The sequence below is a fragment of the Scylla paramamosain genome, chromosome 7 (genome assembly GCF_035594125.1).
Source record: "Scylla paramamosain isolate STU-SP2022 chromosome 7, ASM3559412v1, whole genome shotgun sequence".
NCBI classification, from domain to species: Eukaryota; Metazoa; Arthropoda; class Malacostraca; order Decapoda; family Portunidae; genus Scylla; species Scylla paramamosain.
The window spans coordinates 34,665,490-34,690,237 of record NC_087157.1 but is presented as its reverse complement, the minus strand read 5'-3'; the positions used below and the strand labels follow the sequence as shown (position 1 = coordinate 34,690,237).

General features: G+C 40.4%; 1 protein-coding gene, 1 long non-coding RNA gene and 1 pseudogene across 5 annotated transcripts; 1 reads left to right on the top strand and 2 right to left on the bottom strand.

Moving 5' to 3' along the window:
- The first annotated feature begins 340 nt into the window (after positions 1-340).
- LOC135102457 (uncharacterized) lies at positions 341-12,734 on the top strand. Of its 3 annotated transcripts, none has more exons than XM_064007774.1 (8): positions 341-637; positions 1,240-1,516; positions 2,277-2,817; positions 3,313-3,439; positions 3,992-4,177; positions 4,336-4,509; positions 4,628-4,750; positions 12,596-12,734. In XM_064007774.1, exons 3-6 carry the CDS (start codon positions 2,560-2,562, stop codon positions 4,368-4,370), a joined length of 606 nt encoding a protein of 201 aa, XP_063863844.1. In that variant the 5' UTR covers positions 341-637; positions 1,240-1,516; positions 2,277-2,559; the 3' UTR covers positions 4,371-4,509; positions 4,628-4,750; positions 12,596-12,734. The 3 variants fall into 3 exon arrangements, with proteins under 3 accessions (XP_063863844.1, XP_063863845.1, XP_063863843.1); XM_064007775.1 differs by lacking the exon at positions 12,596-12,734 and adding an exon at positions 5,319-6,507 and having other exon boundaries at positions 1,328-1,516; XM_064007773.1 differs by lacking the exon at positions 12,596-12,734 and adding an exon at positions 5,319-6,507.
- Positions 9,209-16,740, bottom strand: LOC135102459 (uncharacterized). 2 transcript variants are annotated; one of them, XR_010269670.1, is made up of 4 exons: positions 16,582-16,740; positions 13,155-13,316; positions 12,569-12,715; positions 9,209-10,156 (listed from the first exon to the last, which is right to left on the bottom strand). It is a non-coding gene; the product is annotated as an uncharacterized LOC135102459 (long non-coding RNA). The 2 variants fall into 2 exon arrangements; XR_010269669.1 differs by having other exon boundaries at positions 16,486-16,582.
- Positions 16,741-19,264: 2,524 nt separating this feature from the next.
- Positions 19,265-23,074, bottom strand: LOC135101813 (peptidyl-prolyl cis-trans isomerase FKBP2-like; annotated as a pseudogene).
- Positions 23,075-24,748: the final 1,674 nt, after the last annotated feature.

Genomic DNA, 24,748 nt, shown 5'->3' with positions numbered 1-24,748 from the left:
GTGTTTGATTAATTTAAGTTTCTTTCACTTACAGAATATTTATGTGGGAGACTCCTCAGATTGTGGAGACCCCAGATTGTGGAGGCTCCTGGGCAGCTGGTCTTTTTGTGGACTCCTAAATCTGGCACTGAACAAAATTCTCTCTCTCTCTCTCTCTCTCTCTCTCTCTCTCTCTCTCTCTCTCTCTCTCTCTCTCTCTCTCTCTCTCTCTCTCTCTCTCTCTCTCTCTCTCTCTCTCTCTCTCTCTCTCTCTCTCTCTCTCTCTCTCTCTCTCTCTCTCTCTCTCTCTCTCTCTCTCTCTCTCTCTCTCTCTCTCTCTCTCTCTCTCTCTCTCTCTCTCTCTCTCTCTCTCTCTCTCTCTCTCTCTCTCTCTCAACTCTCAACCACTGGATGGTATATCAGTTCACACAGCAAGAAGCCAAGGACCCACCGAGGCTGTCACTTGGAAGAGGTCATTGTTGTTGCATCCAGCATCCCAGCCTGACTGCCTAGACAGGTCCCGCAGGTTGCTGAATGGCAGAGGTGCAGGCTGCTCCACAGCAAGATGTGAGACCAGTGTGGCAGAGTATGATGTGTACACAATGAGGGACACACTGTAGCCAACCCAGTAGATTACCCGTGCTGCAGTGCTGATTGGGTAGGTGTTGGAGCCTGCAGGAGGAAGAGGAGGAGGGAAAGATGCCATGAAAAGGCAATTTTAAGACATGGAGGATGATGCAAAGGCAATTTAAAATCTTTGAAAGTAACACATCTTTTTAAATTTAAAAATGTAGAAAAGACCATTTTAAAATGTTTCAGAGATGAAAATGCAATTTAAGAGTTTTTCTCATCATTTCTAAAAGATTTATATCTCATATCTTACTAAGAAAACTGTTGATATCATCATATGAAGAGAACTACTGATAAAATTGAATACATTACTTGATATCCATATCAGTCATATTAACACCATTTGCTTATATTGCTCATGCCAGAACTAATTCAAGTTAATATCAGCTCAATTATGAAAATACACCAGGTATCATGTAAAGTTTCCCAGTTTTAAATCTATCCTTTAATAACTGTCTTTCTGTATTCCCATCTTATCAAACATTAAACACCACTACCCTTGCATTCAACTTAGTCTCATACCCCAACAGGTCCTCACCCTGCTGTAGGAGGGCTGGCAACATGTACCAGCCGTCTTACCAAACACTAAATGCTCCAACACTTGAACTGACCAGTCTTACACCTCAACAGGTCCTCACCTTGTTGTAGGAGCGCTGACAACATGTACCAGCCAGCAGCAACTCCCATGCTAACAGGCTTCTCCCCCGTGGGTATGTAGCACCTCTGGAGTCGCTCGATGAAGAAGAGGATGCTGGCGAGGCCTGTCGTGTTAGCCGGGATGCGCCGGTACAGAGCTGTGTCCGTTGGGGTTGTGTAGGCAAGCATCTTCTTGGCAAGGTCCTCGTAGGTGGCCGCAAACAGTTTACGGCTGTGGGATGAGAACTTGTCTTGTGAATGTGACGTTGGGGTGAGTGTTAATCTGATTTTGTGTTACTATGTTCTGTGGGGAGTGGGTGTTAATGTGATTTTTTGTTAACTGAATGCTGTGTCTGACCTCCTGAGGTGTAGTATGGTGGGCCACAAGATTGTCCCTTTCCACTAGGGGCTGACAGATGATATTAAGAGTGTGAATGTGTGTGTGGTGTTAACGTGCTGGAGTGTGCACAGCCAGGAGTGTTTGGGGAATGAAAATAAAAGGAGTTATGGATGTTTAAAAATGCATCTTTTGAGAGCTAAGTATACAAGAAAGTTGGTGTGTTTGGGGAATGAGTAAACAATGAAGAAATGTTTTGAGGAACTGGGTGTGCAGAGGCAGGAGTGTTTGGAGAATGAGAATACAGGAAGACAGGAATGATTTGGGAATAAGTGTACAAGAAAGGAGTGTTTGAGTGACAATATATAAGGAAGAGGTGTTTTGAAAATGAGAGTACAAGGAATGAGCATTTTGGGAGTTAATATACAAGGAAGCAAGTATTTAAGGGACTCAAGTATACAAGATTATTTTCCTGTCATATGTCATTATACAGTGTTTTTCTTTGTTATATACATCATTCCCTTTCACTTTTCATATCTTGTGTTCTCGTCATTCTGATGTAATGTTACAGATAGAGAATGTTTGGTGTCAAATTTTCACTAATTTCATATGTGTATAAACTTTCATTTACTTGACTTTTTTTTTACTATTACTACTATATTTGCTTGCTTTTTAAACAAGTCTTTTCTTTCAGAGGAGGGAAGCACAGGGGAGGAGGAGGACGAGGAGGAAGAGAGTGAAGAGTCACAAGAGGAGGAGGAAGGTGGAAAGAAAGAGGAAGGAGAGGAGGAGGAGGAGGAGGAGGAGGAGGAAGATGGAGAAGGAAAGGAGAAAGATAAGAAGGAAGGCAATGTAGAATGGAGGCGTCCTTGGTTTATGTTCAGTAAAGCCCCGTATTCTTGTCATGGCAATGTAGAATGGAGGCGTCCTTGGTTTATGTTCAGTAAAGCCCTGTATTCTTGTCATGGCAATGTAGAATGGAGACGTCATTGGTCACATACTGTTCTAATGTATGTGCACTTGCCACGCTGTTCACCAGGCAAAAGGCGTTGCAGAAAGAGCGCGAGATCACTGTGTTGTGGGAGAAGACAGAGTCCCTTAGTGGTCAGCTGGTGACGGTCCACAACCACAGCCACTTTGAAGAGAATGGCCTGAGCCACGACCACCTTGCTCAAGAAAATATCACGTTGACAGAGCTGATTAAACAACTAGAAGATAAGCTCAAACTTTCAAAGGTACCACAAGTGTCTTTGTATATTAGTTTGGTTTACTTTGTAAGATTAATCATTACTGAAAACAATACATGGAGTACGTGAGGTTGTGTGTTTGTTTATGCATGGAGACAGTTTCCTTAAAAATGGGTGGAGAGTACTATGGTGCTTTAGATGTGGAAGGATGAGTGGAAGGAATGCTTGGAGTGTGCAAGGCTCAAGTGTATGCAGAAGAGCACTGACAGGAGTGTGAGGACTACTCTGTCATGACCGTGTCTTTAAGACATGAACAAATGATGCAGTGTTGGAATCATGAAGGTGTAAAAATGCAGGATATGGATGGGATGCTACATCAGCAGCTTTTGTCATTAAGGGTGGTAAAGTGAAAGATTTGTTAATCACTTTGGTCTTTAGTTGATGCTTCTGGTGAGGCTTTCCTGTTTAAACTTGGCATAATATATATAAAATGATGTGGCATGTTAAACAAGTTAACTTACTGCCTTCTTGTGTCTTTCACAGATAGAAATAAAAAACATCACAAGACAGAATAGTGAGCTGCATGCACTTATCACAGAGTATAAAGTCACTCCCTCAGAGGAAAAAGACAAGGATGGCACGTCTTCATGTGAGAACTCAGAAGCTAAATGTGAGCTACCATCCACATGAATATATATTTGTATATCAAACTGACATTCTCCTTGGAGGGAGGATTTCCAAAGTGCACACACACACACACACACACACACACACACACACACACACACACACACACACACACACACACACATCTCTGCATCAGGACTCAACAGCCAGACTGATAAACAATTACTTCACCCAAGATGATCAGCTGATAGGATTAGCTGTGGATGAGCCTCCTGTGGTGACTAGGAGTACAAAAGCCAGCAGCTAATTTTGGGAGCTGCCAGTCATCATGGTCCTGGTGTCTGAGGTGCTGCTTTTGCATTTTCCCAGTCATGGGTGGAGGCCACATCACATTTATTCATTCACAGTTGCTCTTAGTTATCTCTGTTACAAGTTAAAATTTTTCCTGGCTCCACAGACATTTCTGGTGCATCTAACCCTCTCTCCATTGCCCTTCTATTTCCCTTAGTCTTATACCCACTTCTTACATTACGTCTAATTACTTCCATTGGTCATTCTTGGCTGGCCCTCTGTTGCATCAATTTTTCACCTCCAGGTACAGATACCAAGGGGAAATTGCTGGGTCAAGTGGCTACACTGACATCTGAGGTTAGCAGGTTGGAGAGTGAGTGCAGCAGTCTTCAGGTTCAGCTAGACTGTGAGAGGGATAAGTATAACAAACTGCTGGGAGAATCTCTTGCTCATGAAAAGTTGTCTGAAGATGTCATAACTGAACCAAAAGGTAAGAAAGTTTATATTCTCTAATAATAAAGCAAATAATTTTTCCTCACTGTTGCTCAATTTTTTGAATTAATAACAAAATAAAAGCATTGTTATTGGATTTGTTTATTGAGGCTGTATTAAGAAAAGTTGAGAGAAACAAACTTATTGTTTTATCAGGAGAAACAACAGGATTGGGAGGAACTGAGCTTTAACAGAAGCTGCAACAACTGCAGGAGGCTCACAGGGTCCTGGAGAGCAGGTTAACTTGCAGCATGAAGGAGGTGGCTGAGCTGAGTGACAGGAAGTAGCAGCTTGAGCATGCTGTAGTGCATGAGGAGACAGAGTCCATCGGTGTGTGCATGTTTTTTGCTCATTTGAATCATCTGTAAAAGTGAAGTGGAGGAAGTGTTTACTGTTTACTGTATGCCATTTCCTTGGTCTTTTAATGAAGAATTTTATCCTTCTTCAGGTGACTACATCACCATCTACCAGTTGCAGCGAGGAGTGATGAAGCAACAAGCTCGAGAACGCGAGTTAGACCTTGCCAGCCTCCATCATGAATGAGAGGAAATGAAGCAAAACCACTCTGCAGGTTAGTGCTCTCTTTTGCATCTCACACACTTCTTATTCATGTCATGGCAGATTAGTGATTTCTGCTGCATCTCACACACTTCTTATTCAATTGCTGGCAGGTTAGTGATCTCTGCTGCATCTCACACACTTCTTATTCAATTGCTGGCAGGTTAGTGATCTCTGCTGCATCTCAAACGGTTCTTATTCAGGTGTTGACCAAAGTACTAAGCCTTCATATCATTACCTTGCTCTGTGATGGAGGCTACACCATCTGGCATCTAGCTGAGATTTAATGTTGCAGTAAAGCTTCCATATGAGTTCATGTAGAGCAAAATGTTTTCAAATGCCAGGGAAGTAGTGTAATGTAACCTTCCAGAGAAATCTATCCCTCATTTATTAGTTAACAGGAGTGTTTAATGTACTTAATGTGATTAGCCAGGATCAAGGGTCAACTTCTTCACTGACCATTTACTCTCAGGTGATGTATCTGTCCTCCATGAGTCACCAGAGACACATAAGGTGTTGTAAGTGAAATTTCATCTATTAGATTTATTCAAAATGTGAATTAACACAGTTGTTTCCTGCAGGATTTGATATCAAAGCTGGTGCAGGAAAAGGAAGCAGATCATGACCTTCAGCAGCTCGAGAAGATAAGCAGCGTCCTTATATATATGTTATATAAATATGTTCCTTTCACTATAATATATTATATGTATTAAAAACTGCATGGAATACTACTGTATTCCATGCACTTTGTATTCCATGTATTCCAGCCACTCAGTCTCCTACTGAGTGGCTGGGGTTTTCCAAAAGTGAGGGTTGGTGTTCTATACCATACCATGTGCCCTGTTTGTATTCCTTCTCTATCCTCTGTATTATATTCTATGTAAAGATGGTGCTGGGGTGGGATCTACTTCTTATTCCCTAAAAGTGATGAGGAGTGACACTGGGCAGCATTAATTTGCTCCTTAGAGATGGCTGGGTTCCTGTGGATGAGTGGGCCATGCTGTGCTTTGTCAAGGATAGTGTTTGGTATTGTGATGACTCTTGCCACAATCAAGTGTCTCCCACAGAGTAGTGGAGTACCTATGTATGGTGTTGACCCAAGCTGTCCAGGTCTCATCCAATGCCTTAATATGATTTAGATGATCAAAATGGTTTAACTCACCATTTAATCAGCTGACTGATTTGAATGGAGAAGTATGTAATGTGTTGTAGCCTAACCATCCCTGCCAGCATGGTCAGACTCTTGGTAGTAACCTGAAATGCTCCTAGGTAGTGAGTATCATTGCACATAATGATCTTTACTTTGTCAGTAATTCAATGATACTGAATATTACTCTACTGGATTTTGCTCAGCACTGCTTGGTAACTTTTGGCCATAATCCCAGGTCTGGAATGATATGAAGCCATGTTTTTACATTCCATATGAGACAGGCAAGCACTATGCTTTGCCTGACTGATACCTGTACTTTGCATTTATGACCCCAGGTAGTTCATCACTCTCTCTCTCTCTCTCTCTCTCTCTCTCTCTCTCTCTCTCTCTCTCTCTCTCTCTCTCTCTCTCTCTCTCTCTCTCTCTCTCTCTCTCTCTCTCTCTCTCTCTCTCTCTCTCTCTCTCTCTCTCTCTCTCTCTCTCTGTTTGGAATTATACTGTATATTAGGAAATATCATTAAAGAGTGTGTGTGTAAAAAGTGTTTGCATTATTGTGCATTTGATGTTGGTTTCATGATTTATAAAGATTGCTATTTTTAATAAAGTTATTGAAATTGTTATTGAGTGTTTGTATTGAACTCATTAGCTTTGTAATAGTGTGCGTCTCATCATGCATTCATTAATGATGTAGAGTGGAAATGTCCACTCCTATCATGCATAATATCAATGCATTATTGGTTTATGTTGTTATTTGTGTATAAATTGTAAAGTTATGCCAGTCTATTTTAGTACAAACTAAATATCAGCTGGAAGAGAGGACAGGTAATGGCACACTAAAACACAGGAAGGGACAATGATATAACCATCCAATTTAACAATACACAGAGGAAGAAGAATGAGAAAGCAATAAAAATGGATTATTTAATGGATGATTAATAGACCCTCATTTGTAATGTTATTTCAGGCAAGAATATTAAAAGAGACAGCTGGCTTGCCCTTTGTACTTGTTCAGCTTGCCCTTAGCACTTGTTCATACATGACAGAATGAGAGATCTATGGGTGGGGGTGACACCTGGAAATGGGTATGATTCATGAAGGGATTGATTGATTGGTTGACTGACTGATTAAGAAAAAAAAAACGTAGCAGTGGAGGGTGGGGGGTGGAAGGCGCCCCCAACTTTCCAGTCATATATGGCGTGGAAGGGACAATACCAGCAAAGAAAAATATGAGAAAATACATAATTTACTACAAAACCCAAAATGCGAAAGAAAAACCTTGCCAAATTGAACCTTCCCACGAAGGTAATGAATGGAGTTTTGATGCAATGAGCCACAGTTACTTAAAACACTCAACAAATATAACACCTGCCAAAAAAATAAAATAAATAAATAAAATAAATAAATAAATAAAGATAAAAACGCGAGAAAACCTTTAAATTATCACAACGCGAAATATACACACACGCTAAACTGGATGCGTCATTAATTAATATCCCCCCAATAGTTTATAGCCCCTCCCCTATTCATTGCTCCCCCCCCCCTTCCCTGCCTTGAGGAACACCTTCACTTATGGCCTGCTGTTGGGTCAGATTTGAGCCATTTTAACCTCGAATTACATACAATACATACATACATATCGTCTCCTTGCAATAATTATAATAGTCTTCCTGGCTTAATTTTTGTTTATTCATTATTCCTTATGTATTTATTAATTATTTGTCATTTGTCTAATTCCTTGTTTTATTTAGCCTCGGTATTTAACTAAGCATTTTTTTTTTTCACTTTCTGACTGTGGCCCTTGCAATGAACGGCTTAATTGTTTATTTACTGTTCCTTACGTGTTTATTGATTATATGTGAGTTATTTATTTGATATTCATGATTTTTTTTTTAACTTCGTATTTCTTTATATGATAGTTTTATCTTTTCGTGTTTTCTGGCTTAAGTTTTGTTTATTACTCCTTGTTTGTGTTATTAGGTGTGTCATTAATTATTTGTCTTATTTCTCGTAGTTTAATGGATTTTTAGCACTTTAATTTAATATTAGAGTTCCTCACCAGTCATTTTATTCGAGAGAGAGAGAGAGAGAGAGAGAGAGAGAGAGAGAGAGAGAGAGAGAGAGAGAGAGAGAGAGAGAGAGAGAGAGAGAGAGTCTAAATGAATGATAAAAAAAAATAATAATCAGTTACAGTATTTTATTTATAAACAAGAACAATTCATGATAATAATAATAATAATAATAATAATAATAATAATAATAATAATAATATTTAAATACAAGGAGGAAAATGTGTAATAATAATAATAATAATAATAATAATAATAATAATAATAATAATAATAACAATAACTGCTTTTATCTTACTCACACAGATAAATAGTTTTATAAATAGTTTATTGACCATAAACATTGTGTACATACATACAAAATTAAATAGAACAGATAAAAATTTCAAAATGTAGTCAGTGACACACAGAAGACTGGTGACAAAACCTACTAAAGCCCATTAAATGATTGGGTGTCTCAAGTTTCCACATCATCAGTGGAACACTGCTTCTGAGCACTCAGGGATGGACAAGCTTTTCATGGCTTGTGTGAATGGAGACAAGACGTGTAGGGGATTTATTTGTTCTGTTTTTTCTTGTCCTACTCTCTCTTCCTCCCTCTTGACTCTTCCTTTGCTTCATCCTACTCTTTCTCTTGCTCATTCTTTCTCTCTCTCTCTCTCTCTGGACTTTTCAGACATAGCTCCTTATGATTTTTTGGCAATCCCAAACCTGTTGACAGTATCCTTATCTGAGAGCCAAGGAGACCATGCAGAATGTGGCAGCATACCTATCATTGGTTGCAGAAGCGTTTGAGCAGTGGAGTGATGGATGATTGTAGGAATGTGGTGGCACTGCTATCCACCATGACATTCATCCACATAACAGAACCATCTCACATGGTGCATTCAGCCTCAGGGAGAGGAACCTCTGTAGCCTTGGGCAGTAGCTCTTGGTCAGGTTTGCTCCAGAGTCAAACCTGCTTACCATCCGAGAATACCTTGGGGAGGAATGAGGAAGCCTTTTGCTCTGAACCCATGAAAATTGTTCAACCCTATAAGGGAAAAATATGAATGTTGAACAAATTGATGAGAAATGGAAGGATTAATGGGCTAAGTGTGTTGGATTACAGAGGGCTTTCTTTGAAGGACATTTTGAATGATACCATAATTTTGGCCCTTAGCCCAAGGTTGGATACTTCTGAACCGTTTTTGCATTTTTAAGCTAAGTAATATAAAATGCTCAATTAACAAAGGAAGGATAATGAAAAGATAAAACAAATCAGGAATTATATCAATTCATAGCTTTATCATAGTTCTAAGTCATAAATACTACAAAAATTAGTCAATCTCTTCAGAAATAATTATAAGATAAGCTTTAATAATAAAAAGTATGTATAAATAGATGAAATGTTGTCACCTTCACCAATGCCGGCTTCTTGTTATTCAGCACATGCTTGTGCTTCCTGAACACCGGTCTCATACTGGATAGAGACAGTAATGTATGGAGGTTTGATGCAATACAACATTTTATATAAGGATAAAAACTTGCATAAACTTCCTGTTTGTGTTTTTCTACTAAGGTGCAATTGTTAGGTGAGCATTTGCAACTTCCTACACTTAAACCATAACATCCCTACTACAGTGGCTCAGAGCCACACCATCACTTGTTGCTTGTCCACTAGTAAATAATGAAGACTGCAACCCTCATGCCAGCTACACTATACAAGTATTTACAAATTAATGGTTGGATTTTCAAAAGATCTCTGATACAAGAAAGCTTATAAATATTGTGAAAGCTTCTAGTCAATGTTATATCATTTGCTTCAACAGAGGAAGAATAATTCAGTCTTCCTGAATATTACAAATGAGATTTTATCAGCATTAACTTAACCATGTCATTCTAAATTATTCTACCTAGTTTCCAGGGACTTCAGCAGTGAGTAGCTTAACCAGCACACAGGAAAGACTGGGAAATTAAGATATAACAGGGGTGGCCAAAGGAGGTAGTCCAGCCATCTCCATACTCAGGTATTTTGGTTTGTGTGCCATTGGGATGAAATCAGAAAGTGATGCGCATACATTTTAGTAAGATTTAAGAGAAGTCAGTGTTTGACATCACAAGTTTTTTGGGCCAAGACTATTTGCATTAAGGAAGCACCACATTGCTATTTTTAAATGTTGATCGCCCACGTAGCAAGATTGCACATCAACAAGAAGGTAACCTGAAAGTAAAGTTGAAATTAACAACATATACTGTGTGATTGTGACTAAGTACAAAATTGAAATGTGATTGGAGAAGGATAAAAGTTTTTAATTTGTTTCAGGCAAGAGGTGTGGTTAAGGAAATAGTGAGTCTGTAGGCTGTAGAGAGAGAGAGAGAGAGAGAGAGAGAGAGAGAGAGAGAGAGAGAGAGAGAGAGAGAGAGAGAGAGAGAGAGAGAGAGAGAGAGAGAGGAGAGAGAGAGAGAGAGAGAGAGAGAGAGAGAGAGAGAGAGGAGAGAGAGAGAGAGAGAGAGAGAGAGAGAGAGAGAGAGAGAGATTGATTTCCATGTGAGAGTGTGGTTTTTAAGTATGCTATAGAGGACACACTTATTCATTCATTACACCCCACAAACTTGCAATGTCCCCATAGCATAGTTACAGACAACATCCTCTCATATATAAGTCGGTGTCAATCTTTCTCTGATGTACTCCAGCCCAGAGACCCACAGCAGCATTAAGAGTGGAGAGAGAGAGAGAAGAGAAGACACACAGAATGGATGAATAGAGATGATGTGGTTTGTAAAAATATGGTGTAAGGTCTGTTGGCTTTGGTGGGAATGGTTTCTCCAATCATTCCTCTCTTGCACAACCATTTTGCTTCATAAACAGGCATCTCTCTTTCATCTTCCCACCAAACACTGTTATTCCACCTTATATTTATGTATTTGCATGCTTATCTTCTCAAATTGTTCCCCTTCCATTCTCTCCGCATGTCCGACTCTCTCCTTTCTGTGGTTGATCACTCACTCTGCTGTTCCTCCACATTCATGACTATATATGATGCACATGTGCTTTATAATCAATCAAATGTTTCACGTAGATGATGTTTTCATTCACACACAGTTCCCCCCTCCTCCCTGTTTCATTCATTGCCATTTTGCTCTCTCTCTCTCTCTCTCTCTCTCTCTCTCTCTCTCTCTCTCTCTCTCTCTCTCCTCTCTCTCTCTCTCTCTGTCTGTGTGTGTGTGTGTGGTGTGTGTGTGTGTGTGTGTGTGTGTAAGAGCTCAGAGCTCATGGTGACTGATCTTTGGGTAGGACTGAGGCCAATGACACACCACACACCAGGGCAGCGAAGTCACATCACCTCGGGTTACATCCTGTACCTACACATTAAGAGGCTACACATTAAGAGGGCTACACATTAAGAGGCTTGTCCATCTGCCTCACCGTGCCCGGGATTCGAACCTGGGCCTTCTTGGTTGTGAGCCGAGCGTGCTAACCACTACACTACGTGGTGTGTAAGTGTGTGTGTGTGTGTGTGTGTGTGTGTAATGATGCAGCTGGGAAGGTCGTCTTATGACAATTATTGATGAATGAAGGTAAAGGATGCGTGTCTATTACTTCTCTTTGTGTGTGTGTGTGTGTGTGTGTGTGTGTGTGTGTGTGTGTGTGTGTGTGTGTGTGTGTGTGTGTACATAACACACACACATACACACACACTTAAAAAAGTAGTAATGACATGCGCATCCATTACCTTCATTTGTCAATAATTATCATAAGGCAACCTTCTCAGCTGCATCAGCGCACACACACACACACACACACACACACACACACACACACACACACACACACACACACACACATAACTGACTGTCTTCAGCCTCTCTCTCACCGCCGCAATGTTGCATCTCTAGCTGTCTTCTACCGCTATTTTCATGCTAACTGCTCTTCTGATCTTGCTAACTGCATGCTTCCCCTCCTTCCACGGCCTCGCTGCACAAGATTTTCTTCTTTCTCTCACCCCTATTCTGTCCACTTCTCTAATGCAAGAGTTAACAAGTATTCTCAATCATTCATCCCTTTCTCTGGTGATCTCTGGAACTCCCTGCCTGCTTCTGTATTTCCACCTTCCTATGACTTGAATTCCTTCAACAGGGAGGTTTCAAGACACTTATTCATCAACTTTTGACCACTGCTTTGACCCTTTTATGGGACTGCCATTTCAGTGGGCATATTTTTTTATTGGATTTTTGTTGCCCTTGGCCAGTGTCACTCATACATAAACACACCACACACACACACACACACACACACACACACACACACACACACACACACACACACACAGAAATTATATTAGAAATTATTAGAAATTAGATAAGTTACCACTCACGAGCCTACGCGACGCCATGTATGTGAGCAACGCATGTTTTTAAGCATCTGGAGCAAAGTGGTTAAAGGAAAACTTTTTGACTTGAAATGTAATTAGATTCATCAGTTATTTTTCTGGCTGACATTGTTTTTGGAAGGTGGCACTTAAAAGATATGTGAATGCTGTATCTAGATATGAACAAACATTCACAAATACTCATTCCATTATGTGTCTGTCATTAGGCCCTCAAATAAACAACAAATTAAGTGAGAAGTTACCATCTCCCTTCCTGGCTTGCGCTCCAGTTGCTCTGAGTTGTAGCAGCAGTGACGTGTGGCACCCAGGATGAAGGTGGTCTGCAGGGTGGTCTGTGTCAGGGGGATGATGGCAGACAACAGCAGCAGCACCGTGACAGCTCAAGCATCCTGTTGAAATTATCACTTTTTAAATGCTGAAAAGTGAAGGAAAAACCTGTCTCCATGGAATGTGGAAGTACACAACAACAACTCTGAAAGATTTCTTACAATAATAAGTCATCATTCATTGTATCCTTTTTTGTTGGCCACAAGATTATCATACAAATTTTCCATAGACATCTGCAAACTGGTACCTCTAGCTGTTATTAAATATGATATTAAGTTTGATGAATGTACTTATTTCATTATACATGAAAGTTGTTGATTGGAAAAAAAAATAATAACCAAAATATATTTTGACTTTTACTTTACAATGCCTTAACTGTTTGCTTTTAAAAAAATATGTAGATTTATTTTCTCATTTTAAAACTTATAGTCTAGACAACTAACTGGCCTTAAATTTTTCTGATATACAAATAAACTAACAAAGAGAGCACATTTCACTAACACTCATGGTGAAGTGTCCACCAATGATGGTGAAGGAGGTACACATGTAAACTCCAGTCTGACCAATGAGCAACAGAATTTGTCCAGCTGCATGTCTCCATCGGGCACAAATTCCAGCTCCCGCATCTGTATCATGCCCACCACCACCGTCACCATGGCAACACTGAAAAATGGAATCTTATCATTCACATTGTTACAAAAAATATACTCCCATATATATATATATATATATATATATATATATATATATATATATATATATATATATATATATATATATATATATATATATATATATATATATATATATATATATATATATATATATATATATATATTATATATATATATATATATATATATATATTTATATATATATATATATATATATATATATATATATATATATATATATATATATATATATATATATATATATGGATTACTATTCCCAACATTAAAAATTCTTTAGCTAATCTTACTTTGATATTTTGCATCCAATATTAACTACAATTTTTTCCTATGACATTTTCCAACTACACTTAAAGCCTTTCACTGTGAAACAAAACAATTAGCAGCATCAGAAGCAATTGCATGCAGTCTCCTTTATAACCATCTACAAAACGTAGAGTTGGCATTGAAAAAGAAAACATTTTGCAATTTCTTCCCAGTTCTAAGACTGGATGTGGCTGTAGAACGAATAAAGATGTCTTGAGAGTGACTGGATAATTAAAATCCCCCATAATTATGCAATTATTAACGCAACAAATGTCCGCAATAAGGTCAAAGTTTTTTTGTCCGTAGCAGGTGACTGGACTAGAGGATGATAGACGAGACCTAATGTTATTTTACAAGATTTATTTTCTAACTGGATGAAAGTGACGTCTATATTAGCAACGGTTGGGGTCGGGAGTAAATGAGGATGAAGATTGGCTTCCCCTATGTTAAGGTGTTAGTTTTCATATTTATTGAGAGAGAGAGAGAGAGAGAGAGAGAGAGAGAAGCAGGAGAGAGAGAGAGAGAGAGAGAGAGAGAGAGGAGAGAGAGAGAGAGAGGAGAGAGAGAGAGAGAGAGAGAGAGAGAGAGAATCAAGCCATTTGAAGTACATTTTTAGTCCCTTTATTTACACCATATTGCCTCTCTCTCTCTCTCTCTCTCTCTCTCTCTCTCTCTCTCTCTCTCTCTCTCTCTCTCTCTCTCTCTCTCTCTCTCTCTCTCTCTCAATAAATATGAAAACTAACACATTAACATAGGGAAGCTAATTTTAAAGACTCCTTAAATGAAACAGTAGTCTGACCCCCCTCTGCTATCTCTCTCTCTATCTCTCTCTCTCTCTCTCTCTCTCTCTCTCTCTCTCTCTCTCTCTCTCTCTCTCGCAGGGGAGTGTGGGCAAGGTACCACCTCCGCCCCTGCCAATGTCTCTCATGACTTCAAGACGCCTCACTGTAACCTAACTTAATCTCACCTCACCCTAACCTAACCTAATGTAATCTAACCAAACCTCACCTCACCTAACCTAATCTAACCAAACCTCACCTCTCCAAACCTAATCTAACCAAACCTCACCTCACCTAACCTAACCTAACCTAATGTAATCTAACCAAACCTCACCTCAGCCTAACCTAATCTAACCAAACCTCACCTCACCTAACCTAATCTAACCAAACCTCACCTCACCTAACCTAATCTAACCAAACCTTATCTCACCTAATCTAACCTAACCTCACCTAAAAGAATCTAATCTAACCTCACCTAACATAATCTAACCAAACCTCACCTCACCTAAACTAACCTATCCGCTACCTAATGTAATCTAACCAAACCTCACCTCACCTAACCTGATCTAACCCAAACCTCATCTCACCTAACATAATCTAACCAAACCTCATCTCACCTAACCTAATCTAACCAAACCTCACCTCACCTAACCTAATCTAACCAAACCTCACGCTCACCTAACCTAATCTAACCAAACCCTCATCTCACCTAACCTAATCTAACCAAACCTCATCTCACCTAACCTAACCAAACCTCACCTGAACCTAATCTAACCAAACCTCATCTCACCTATCCTAACCTAACCTTACCTCATCTCACCTAACCTAATCTAACCAAACCTCACCTTACCTAACCTAATCTAACCAAACCTTATCTCACCTAATCTAACTTAACCTCACTGAAAATAATCTAACCTAACCTCACCTAACATAATCTAACCAAACCTCACCTCACCTCACCTAATCTAACTTAACCTCACCTCCTCTCATCTAACCTACTCATTCCTCACCTAATCTAACTTAACTTCTTCACTTATGCTAGTTTAACCTAATGCAACCTTTGCTAACTCAATTACCTTAACTAACCTAATTAATCTGCTATAACTTAACATGATCTAACGTAACCTATGTCATCCAAATCTTACTTTAATCTAATCTAATCTAACCTATGCAAGTTAATGTAAATTCATCTAATATAACCTAAATCTATGCTAGTCTAACCTATCCTTAACTTACCTAACCTAACACACTATCTTAACCTAACCTCACCTCATCTTTTACACAGCCAAACCTTACTTAACCTTACAATCTAACACACTTCAACTTACGTGTCCTAACCTAACATCACCTATTCTTAACTAACCTCACCTAAACCTTACCGACACTAACTTAAAACCTACCTATGCTTACATCACTTCTATATCCTCATCCTCCTCCTCTTCCTCTTCCCTAACACAGTGACTCAGCGAAGCCGTCAAGAAAACACGTAATTTCTGAATACTATCTTTAAGAGCTCCACCCAGTCAGCCCTCTTCCTCCTCCTCCTCTTTCCTGACCCCTATCCTCCCTTCTTTACTCACGTGTCTCTCCCTCCCTACACACACACACACACACACACACATACACACAGAGCGGGTCTCACAAGGGTAATACACACATACATACGGACACTGACCCACCACACACACCCAGTCACCCACACCCACCCACATACATGTACACACGGACGCACACAGCCTGTCACCCTTACGTCAAACAGATTACACCCTTCTTCTTCCTGTCACTCATCCATCACACATCCCAGTCTCTCTCTCATCTTCTACTCTGTTAAATAACCAGTTAACACTCCCAGCCCTACTCCCAGACTCCCTAGCCGGCGGGTTACTCTCACTAGGAGCATATGACTAAAAATACGTCACATGGCCCGGTCAGAGAGAGCTAGCCTGGTCTGCCTACGCGAATCGAAAGCGTTTATTTGGGTACGGTTTAAAGGGGACGAAGGTTTAAAGGGACAGACTCTGCGTGAGTGTGTTTAGTCAAATGCTGAATACTCACGCCTGGTTCATCATACAGCCACATGGACAGGCACAGAACACTCCTCCACGACACACACACATACAAACACACAAAAACACTAACTAGTAACTGTACCTTTAGTTTCGTCTGCTGTCAAAATATTCCTCCATTACTAATGTAACCCACATTCCCTAGTGGTATACTTTCCTCGGAACACCCATATTTTTAAGAGCTTTTTATCCACCATATATGTCTCGGTTAACTCTGATCTTGGCTGGAAATTAAACTATATTGTATGTGTGGTCATCTTGAGGTCCCGGATGAAATGGCGGGCTGGGATTGGCTATTCACGACCCGTTGTCATGGTGATGGTAGATGCCATTCACTTGACAGCTCATATTTTCTCGCTATTGAAAGGAGTTTATTAGAGCGTACCTGAAGCGTGTAAAGGCATGATTCAGCACTATACTATTAAGATATTGTAGTTCTGAAGTGTTCCTAGGGTTAGTAGGCTTGGATAAGGAGTATAACACAATTTAGATGGTTTGAAGAGCGGATGTTTTCGCGCGAAATTCAAAACAATTCCAGCCTCTGATATGATTACGTATTAGACTTAAGATATTGTAGTAAGAAAGTATCTGTGGGGTTAATAAGCTTGGGTAAAGAGTATAGGGGAATTTAAAGGACGTTTAAGAGACGGAGTGTGAGGAGAAGGGTGTGTCAGCGCGATTCAAGTAATTCCAACCTGTCAGTTGATTCCAGAGAAGACTCTTCAGATATTATATTGCTGAAGTGTTCCTAGGGTTATTAAGATTGGGTAAAGAGTATAAGGGAATTTAAAGAGTGGATAAGGGAGGGAGTGGAGCGATTTGATGTCATACAGACCAAAGCCAGGTTACAGAGGGGTTTTTATCTTTTAAAGGGGGCGACTCTGTTTCCTTGACCGAGTGACGAGGGAGAAGAAAAAAATAAGAAGAGACATCAGCCACTGAAACCACAGGGAGAGGAGTGAAGGGTCCTTTCTCACTGTTCCCTATATAAGACACCATACACTCTAGAACACCAGGACAGAAATCAAGAAAAACGTGCTATTACAATATACTCGTAAGTGAAGCTTAAGGACACGTCAGTAATTCAGCAGCAGACAATATTTCACAACTCTGCTCCACAAAACTTCTCGCAACGCAACTGGAATGTTTTAGCATGTTGTTCTTGTTCTGCTGTAGTTAAATGAATTACAGAATAAACAGGGAAGATAGATTTTTTCTTTTTTACCCAGAAACATAAAAACGTACATAATTTCTACTAGAACCTGATAAAAATTAAGAAAGATAAGACGCCAGATCGTTTGAGGATACGAGTTTCCTCTTCTGTTATATAAAAATTACAGAACAAACAAGAATAGATGGATTTTTGTGCTAGTCATGAAAATGCCTTTGAAAACCTAAATAACAGACCAGAACATGATAAAAGTTCAGATAAGACGCGGGAAGATATGATAACACGGATACCTGTTGTGTAATAAGTTGAATTACATAAGAAACACGTAGAGCTGGATTCTTTTTTTCCTAGAGTCACGAAAATACCTCTGAAAACCTAAATAGATCTCTAGAAATTTATAAAAGTTAAAATAAGAACGCTGGACCATTTGGTAACACGAATTTCTGCTCTGTACTAAACTGCATTACAAAACAAAAACAGTAGCAAATATCGAATACATCACATCACATTCTATTTCCCAAATCACGCGTGGCAACTTCCTATCGTTATAGCAATGCCAGTGTGTTCACCAAAGGCCGTGATTCTGTTGATGAGTGACAGGGAGACCAGAACACTTAGACAACTAATGGGACTTGCGGTGGCTGGGATAACGAAGCGCGAAGTAACTTGCTAACGAGTACTGTAGTGAGGGCAAGACAACATCCTCTTTCCACTTAGCCACTGCACACATTGAATGGCTAGGGAAAGTATCGTAATTATTAATTTTTAGTCGGAAGAAGGACGGTCATCAGAGGAATTCCGTAGCAGAAACTCCTACACAGCGACGCATTTCCTTCAATAAAATCCAAACCACTGCAAAATAAACCCTCAAAACTCCACACAAAACAAATAAACTAATCTACCTCCTATGGCTAATATTTGAGCGTCATTCACTTCAGAACATTACAAAACATAAACAGAATTTGTGTGTGTGTGTGTGTGTGTGTGTGTTTTACATTTCCAGTAAGCATTAAGTTTATTTATTTGTCTCTCCCATCTTGATCTAAACTTAAAGACAATTAAAACATCAGTTTTTACATATGGCTGCTTTCTCTCCTTGTGTGTGTGTGTGTGTGTGTGTGAGAGAGAGAGAGAGAGAGAGAGAGAGAGAGAGAGAGAGAGAGAGAGAGAGAGAGAGAGAGAGAGAGAGAGAGAGAGAGAGAGAGAGAGGCTAGCAGTTTGTTTGTATGTGTGTGTGTGTGTGTGTGTGTGTGTGTGTGTGTGCATAATTTCTCTCTTGTCTAGCCTTTTCCCCCACCCTGTATAGGCCTAAGTTTTCCTCTATAGGCTCAGAACAAACAAACAAATGAATGAATGAGAAATATCCAATTTAAAGCTACAATTATTTTCACCTCTTGAACTAAACAGGAAAAAAACACTGATATTTTCATTGAGATTATCAAAGTTTTTATTTCCTCACACACACACACACACACACACACACACACACACACACACACACACACAAAGGTTTTTTTTTAAGTATGTTTGTTTTTTTCATAATTTTCCTTTTTTTCCATTTTTTCGGAATCTTTTGCACACAAAGTTTTTTTTAAGTATATTTGTTTTTTTTTCATAATTTTCATTTTTTTTCCATTTTTTCGGAATATTTTGCACACACACACACAGTTTTTTAATGTATATTTGTCTTTTTTCATAATTTTCCTCACTTTTTTCATTTCTTCATAATCATTTGCCTCTTATCATTCAGCTTAAGTACATTTGTGGTCTTCAGTTTAATGAATTTATTTTATTTATTTATTTTCTTTGACAAATTCATACAAAACAACAACATATTTTAATTATTTAATTTTTTTTTGACAATATTGATACAACTTGAAATATTTTACTAAGACAACTTGAAATAAAGAATAGATCAACACACACACACACACACACACACACACAGTCTCTCTCTCTCTCTCTCTCTCTCTCTCTCTCTCTCTCTCTCTCTCTCTCTCTACAAGTAATACTTTCGTATGTGTGTGTGTGTGTGTAGGTTAAGTTTATAAAGATCATGACCAGTATTCTGTATGTATAAAGATAAGCTTAATTATACTGTGTGTGTGTGTGTGTGTGTGTGTGTGTGTGTGTGTGTGTGTGTGTGTGTGTCTATATATATGTAATGTACGACTTTTTATTGCACTCAAAAACACACACACACACACACACGCACAGAGAGAGAGAGAGAGAGAGAGAGAGAGAGAGAGAGAGAGAGAGAGAGAGAGAGAGAGAGAGAGAGAGAGAGAGAGAGAGAGAGAGAGACTGACTTAAACCCTAGACATAACAATGATAAAAAAAATGTAATAATAATAATAATAATAATAATAATAATAATAATAATATATATTTGATAATTATCTCAATACTTGTCAACTTGATTGTGTCTGTCCTATTACACCCACACACTACCATGAGCTGTAGTAATATTTGTGTACACGCACCTGTGTGTGTGTATGTCTTGACTATTAATAAGACTATTTGTATATCTATTGTTTCAAATAGTAGTAGTAGTAGTAGTAGATGTGGTTATTCTCTCTCTCTCTCTCTCTCTCTCTCTCTCTCTCTCTCTCTCTCTCTCTCTCTCTCTCTCTCTCTCTCTCTCTCTCTCTCTCTCTCTCTCTCTCTCTCTCTCTCATTCTTGTGTGTGTGTGTGTGTGTTCCTGACACACACACACACACACAAAATTTATTTATAAAGAATATGATTACAAGTATTGGGGTGAGACATGCAGGTACACACACACACACTAACACTAATCAAACAGGGTGGCTTAACAAACACCCTTAAGACTCAGCCAGGGTGACAACACACACCCTTACAGCTAGCACTCCCCCCACACACTTAAAAAGTACACAAGGTGACAAAAAACACCCTTAAAATTTTCCCTGACCATATTAAATATCCTTAAACTGAAAAGGGTGACCAAAAAACACCCTTTAAACATTTCTGACCATTTTGAACACCCTTAAACTGAACAGGGTGACAAAAACACCCTTAAAATTTTTCCTGGCCATATTAAACACCCTTATACTGAACAGGGTAATGAGCAACACCCTTAGAATTTTTCCTGGCCATATTAAACACCCCTAAACTGTACAGGGTGACAAAAAAACACCCTTTAAACATTTCTGACCATTTTAAACACCCTAAAACTGAACAGGGTGACAAAAAACACCCCTAAATTTTTTTCTGGCCATATTAAACACCCTTAAACTGAACAGGGTGACAAAAAACATCCTTAAAATTTTTCCTGGCCACATTAAACACCCTTAAACTGAACAGGGTAATGACCATATTAAACACCCTTAAACTGAACAGGATGACAAAAAACACCCTTAAAATTTTCCCTGACCATATTAAACACCCTTAAACTGAACAGGGTGACAAAGAAACACCCTTAAAATTTTTCCTGACCATTCTCCAACACCCTTGCAGTCTCTTGGCTATGCTGGTCACCCTTACAGACAAACACACACACACACACACACTGAAGACCTCTCCCAGCCATAAACACACACACACACACACACACACACACACACCCCTAGACTTGTTAAGGGTGAGGGAGCCTTTAAGTACTCTCTAGACACCCTTAAAACTCCACAGACACACACAAACACACACAGATACCGTTAATCTCTACAGAAAGGGAAAAATCACACACAGACAGACACACAGACACACACACTCCACCAGACACCCACACACACCTGCACACACCCGCACACACCTGCACGCACCCTAGATTAGCCTCAAAGCTCCTCTTTCCTCTCTATCTTGACAAGTTCCACCTCGAAGACCAGCGTGGTGTGGGGAGGTATCTTTGGAGGCGCCCCTGAAGCTCCATAGCCGAGGTCCGAGGGGATGACAAGCTTCCTCTTCTCCCCCTCGCACATCCTTGGGGGGCGGGGTGGGGTGAAGGCGTCAGAAGCACATGGGGAATACAAAGGAAGGTCAAATAGAGATAGATATGGGAAAATAACATCATTATCTCTCTCTCTCTAATATACACCACCACCACTGCCACCACCACCACTGCCACTACTCACCCAATCAGTCCCTGGTCCCAGCCTCGGATGACCTGACCTGACCCCAGCGTGAAGGTCAGGGGTTGTCCTCGAGGGTAACTGCTGTCGAATTCTGTGCCATTTTCCAGCTTTCCCTGTTAAGTTAGGTTAGGTTAGGTTAGGTTAGGTTATATTCTCTCTCTCTCTCTCTCTCTCTCTCTCTCTCTCTCTCTCTCTCTCTCTCTCTCTCTCTCTCTCTCTCTCTCTCTCTCTCTCTCTCTCTTCTTGACCCTCCCCTCTCTCTCTCTTCGTCATCTCCTTTTTCTTTCTTTCTCTCTCTCTCTCTCTCTCTTGGTTCATCGCCCCCCCCTCTCTCTCTCTCTTGGTTCATCCCCCTCTCTCTCTCTCTCTCTCTTGGTCATCTCCCTCTCTCTCTCTTCGTCACCCTCTCTCTCTCTCTCTCTCTCTCTCTTCATCACCCCCTCTCTCTTGGTCATCCCTTCTCTCTCTCTCTCTCTCTCTCTCTTGGTTCATCCCCTCCTCTCTCTCTCTCTCTCTCTCTCTCTCTCTCTCTCTCTCTCTCTCTCTCTCTCTCTCTCTCTCTCTCTCTCTCACCGCATAGTGAATGTGAAGCAGGTCCCCTCATCTGCTCTTCAGCGTACAATTATTTACTCTTTTCTTCACCCCAATCTGCAGCTTCTTCACTTTCTCCTTCTTCTTCTCCTCCTCCGCCGCGCAGCTCACCGCCAGCATCACCACCACCACCGCCGCCACAGTCTCCAGGCGCATGCTGTGGGAGGTGGAGGTGAAAGGAGGTGGAGGGAGAGAAGGAGGGAGGGGTGCAAGTTAGCTGTCTGATGTCATGTTTGTGGTGGTTATGTCGATGCATTATGCGATGCATTATGTCCTCCACCACCAGTCTTGTCCCCCGCTGTGATATCTATTCCTGTATCACACTTTAGACGCCTCCTCAATCTGACTCTTTTTCACGTAGCATCAATACCACGTGTGTGTGTGTGTGTGTGTGTGTGTGTGTGTGTGTGTGTGTGTGTGTGTGTGTGTGTGTGTGTGTGTGTGTGTGTGTGTGTGTGTGTGTGTGTGTGTGTGTGTGTGTTATACCGGAGACTCATGGCTTACTGTGAACAAACATATGAACGCATATACGGAGGAGAGAGAGAAAGAGAGAACGACACACAAATTAATACAAGCATTCCAAAAAATAACATCACCCATACCTCACCTCCCATCACCCATCACCCACACATACCTCCCTTTCACCATCACACCGGTAGATGACACAGGTGAGCGGGCAACAGGCACGTTCCTCCATGCGCATACAGCTGGGGGACGCACGCATGACAGTCTGCTAACCTAACCTAACCTGTTTAATTGTTTCCTGCCCAAACCTGAACCCTAATTATGCTGAAGGTGACAAGTTCCGGTGAGTGACTGACTGACTGCCTTGAGTGATTGAGTGGGTGAGAGTTGGAAGGAGAAGAGGAGGGAGGTTAGGGGAGAAAGATCGCAAGCTGAAGAAGAGGGAGGTCAGAGGAGGAAGACTGCAGGATGAAGAGGGGGAGGTTAGAGGAGAAAGACTGCTGGATGAAGAGGGGGGATGTTAGAGGAGGAAGGTTGCAAGATGAAGAGGAGGGAGGTTAGAGGAGAAAGGTTGCAAGATGAAGAAGGGCGTGGAAAGGACTCAGTTGTGATGTCAGTGGAGTTAGTAGAAGGGTTTACTGAGAGGAAAATGGTGAGGGAATGGGCATATGTGTAGTGTATAGTGAATGTATTATAAAGGGGCTGCCACGTGTACATAGGTCTGTCGATTTATTTATTTATTTTTATCATCATCATCATCATCATCATCATCATCATCATTATTATTATTATAATTTATTTTTATTTATTCATTTTTTTATAGCTATTCTTATGTTTCTACGTATGCATGGTGATATAACCTTACACACACACACACACACACACACACACACACACACACACACACACACACACACACACACACACACACACTGGCGTAGGTCCAGGTAAATGTACAGTACAGTCTTACCCCCCTCACACAGAAAGAAAGAGGCGGGATGGAGCGGAGTGAGGCGGGGCAAGGCATTAGCACATTACTCATTATCCCCCTGCGTGATCACCTTACACGATAAAGAGAGAAGAATCACTTATTGATTTGAGGCATCGTAACAACAGGGAATAGCACCGAAGAGGAGGAGGAGGAGGAGGAGGAGGAGGAGGAAGTGCTGAGCTAGTTCTCTGTCAGATGGAAATGCCCTTCCGCAGGGACCCAAGATGAACCAAGGCAGGGCTGGACAGGGCTGGACTGGGCTGGACGGAGCTGGACGGGGTAGGACAGGCCAGCGATAAGATTGGAACCCGCCCCCATTATTAATAATAATAATTTATGTCCCACCTCCCTTTCCCCCCTACACACACACACACACACACACACACAGCTGAGATCCCGTGTGTGAAGGCAGTGCTGCTGCTGGTACCTCGTTATCTTATCCTGGGTGAGCTTCCGGATTGCCCCCGATGCTACGTCAGGTAGGTGCTGGTGGTGGTGGTGGTGGTGGTGGTGGTTGTGGTGGTGGTGTAATTGTCTTGCTTCTTCTTGTTCGTATTATTTTTCTCGTTTTTGATATTTTTTTATGTTTTTCTTTTTCTTTTCGTTCTTTTTCTTCTTCCTATTCTTCTATTTTTCTCTTCCTCTTCTTCTAGTCAAAAGAGAGATTCTTTGAGCGGAGATAGTGAAACGCGAGGTGTATTTGCCGTAGACTTTTACAAGAAATTATTATTCTTGCTTATTTTTTCTCCGTAGCGTTAAACGTGTGTATATTTGGGGTTCTCCTTGTGTGCATATGATGTACTGGTGTTTATTAGTGTGTGTGGTGTTGTGAAATGTGACAAGCAAGTCCCGTAGAGTTAATAATTAGTGTTTTCTTACAGATTTTCAGAATTTTTTTAAGGGTAACTAATGTATCTTGTTCTCTCGTTTTTTTCTCGTCTC

What these genes read in the sequence shown, in the direction of transcription:
- LOC135102457 (XM_064007774.1), top strand. Translation starts at nt 2,560, where the DNA reads ATGGAGACGTCATTGGTCACATACTGTTCTAATGTATGTGCACTTGCC. An exon ending in TGAGAACTCAGAAGCTAAAT is followed by an intron (nt 3,440 to 3,991) that starts GTGAGCTACCAT and finishes TTTCACCTCCAG; the next exon opens with GTACAGATACCAAGGGGAAA. An exon ending in TGTCATAACTGAACCAAAAG is followed by an intron (nt 4,178 to 4,335) that starts GTAAGAAAGTTT and finishes TTGTTTTATCAG; the next exon opens with GAGAAACAACAGGATTGGGA.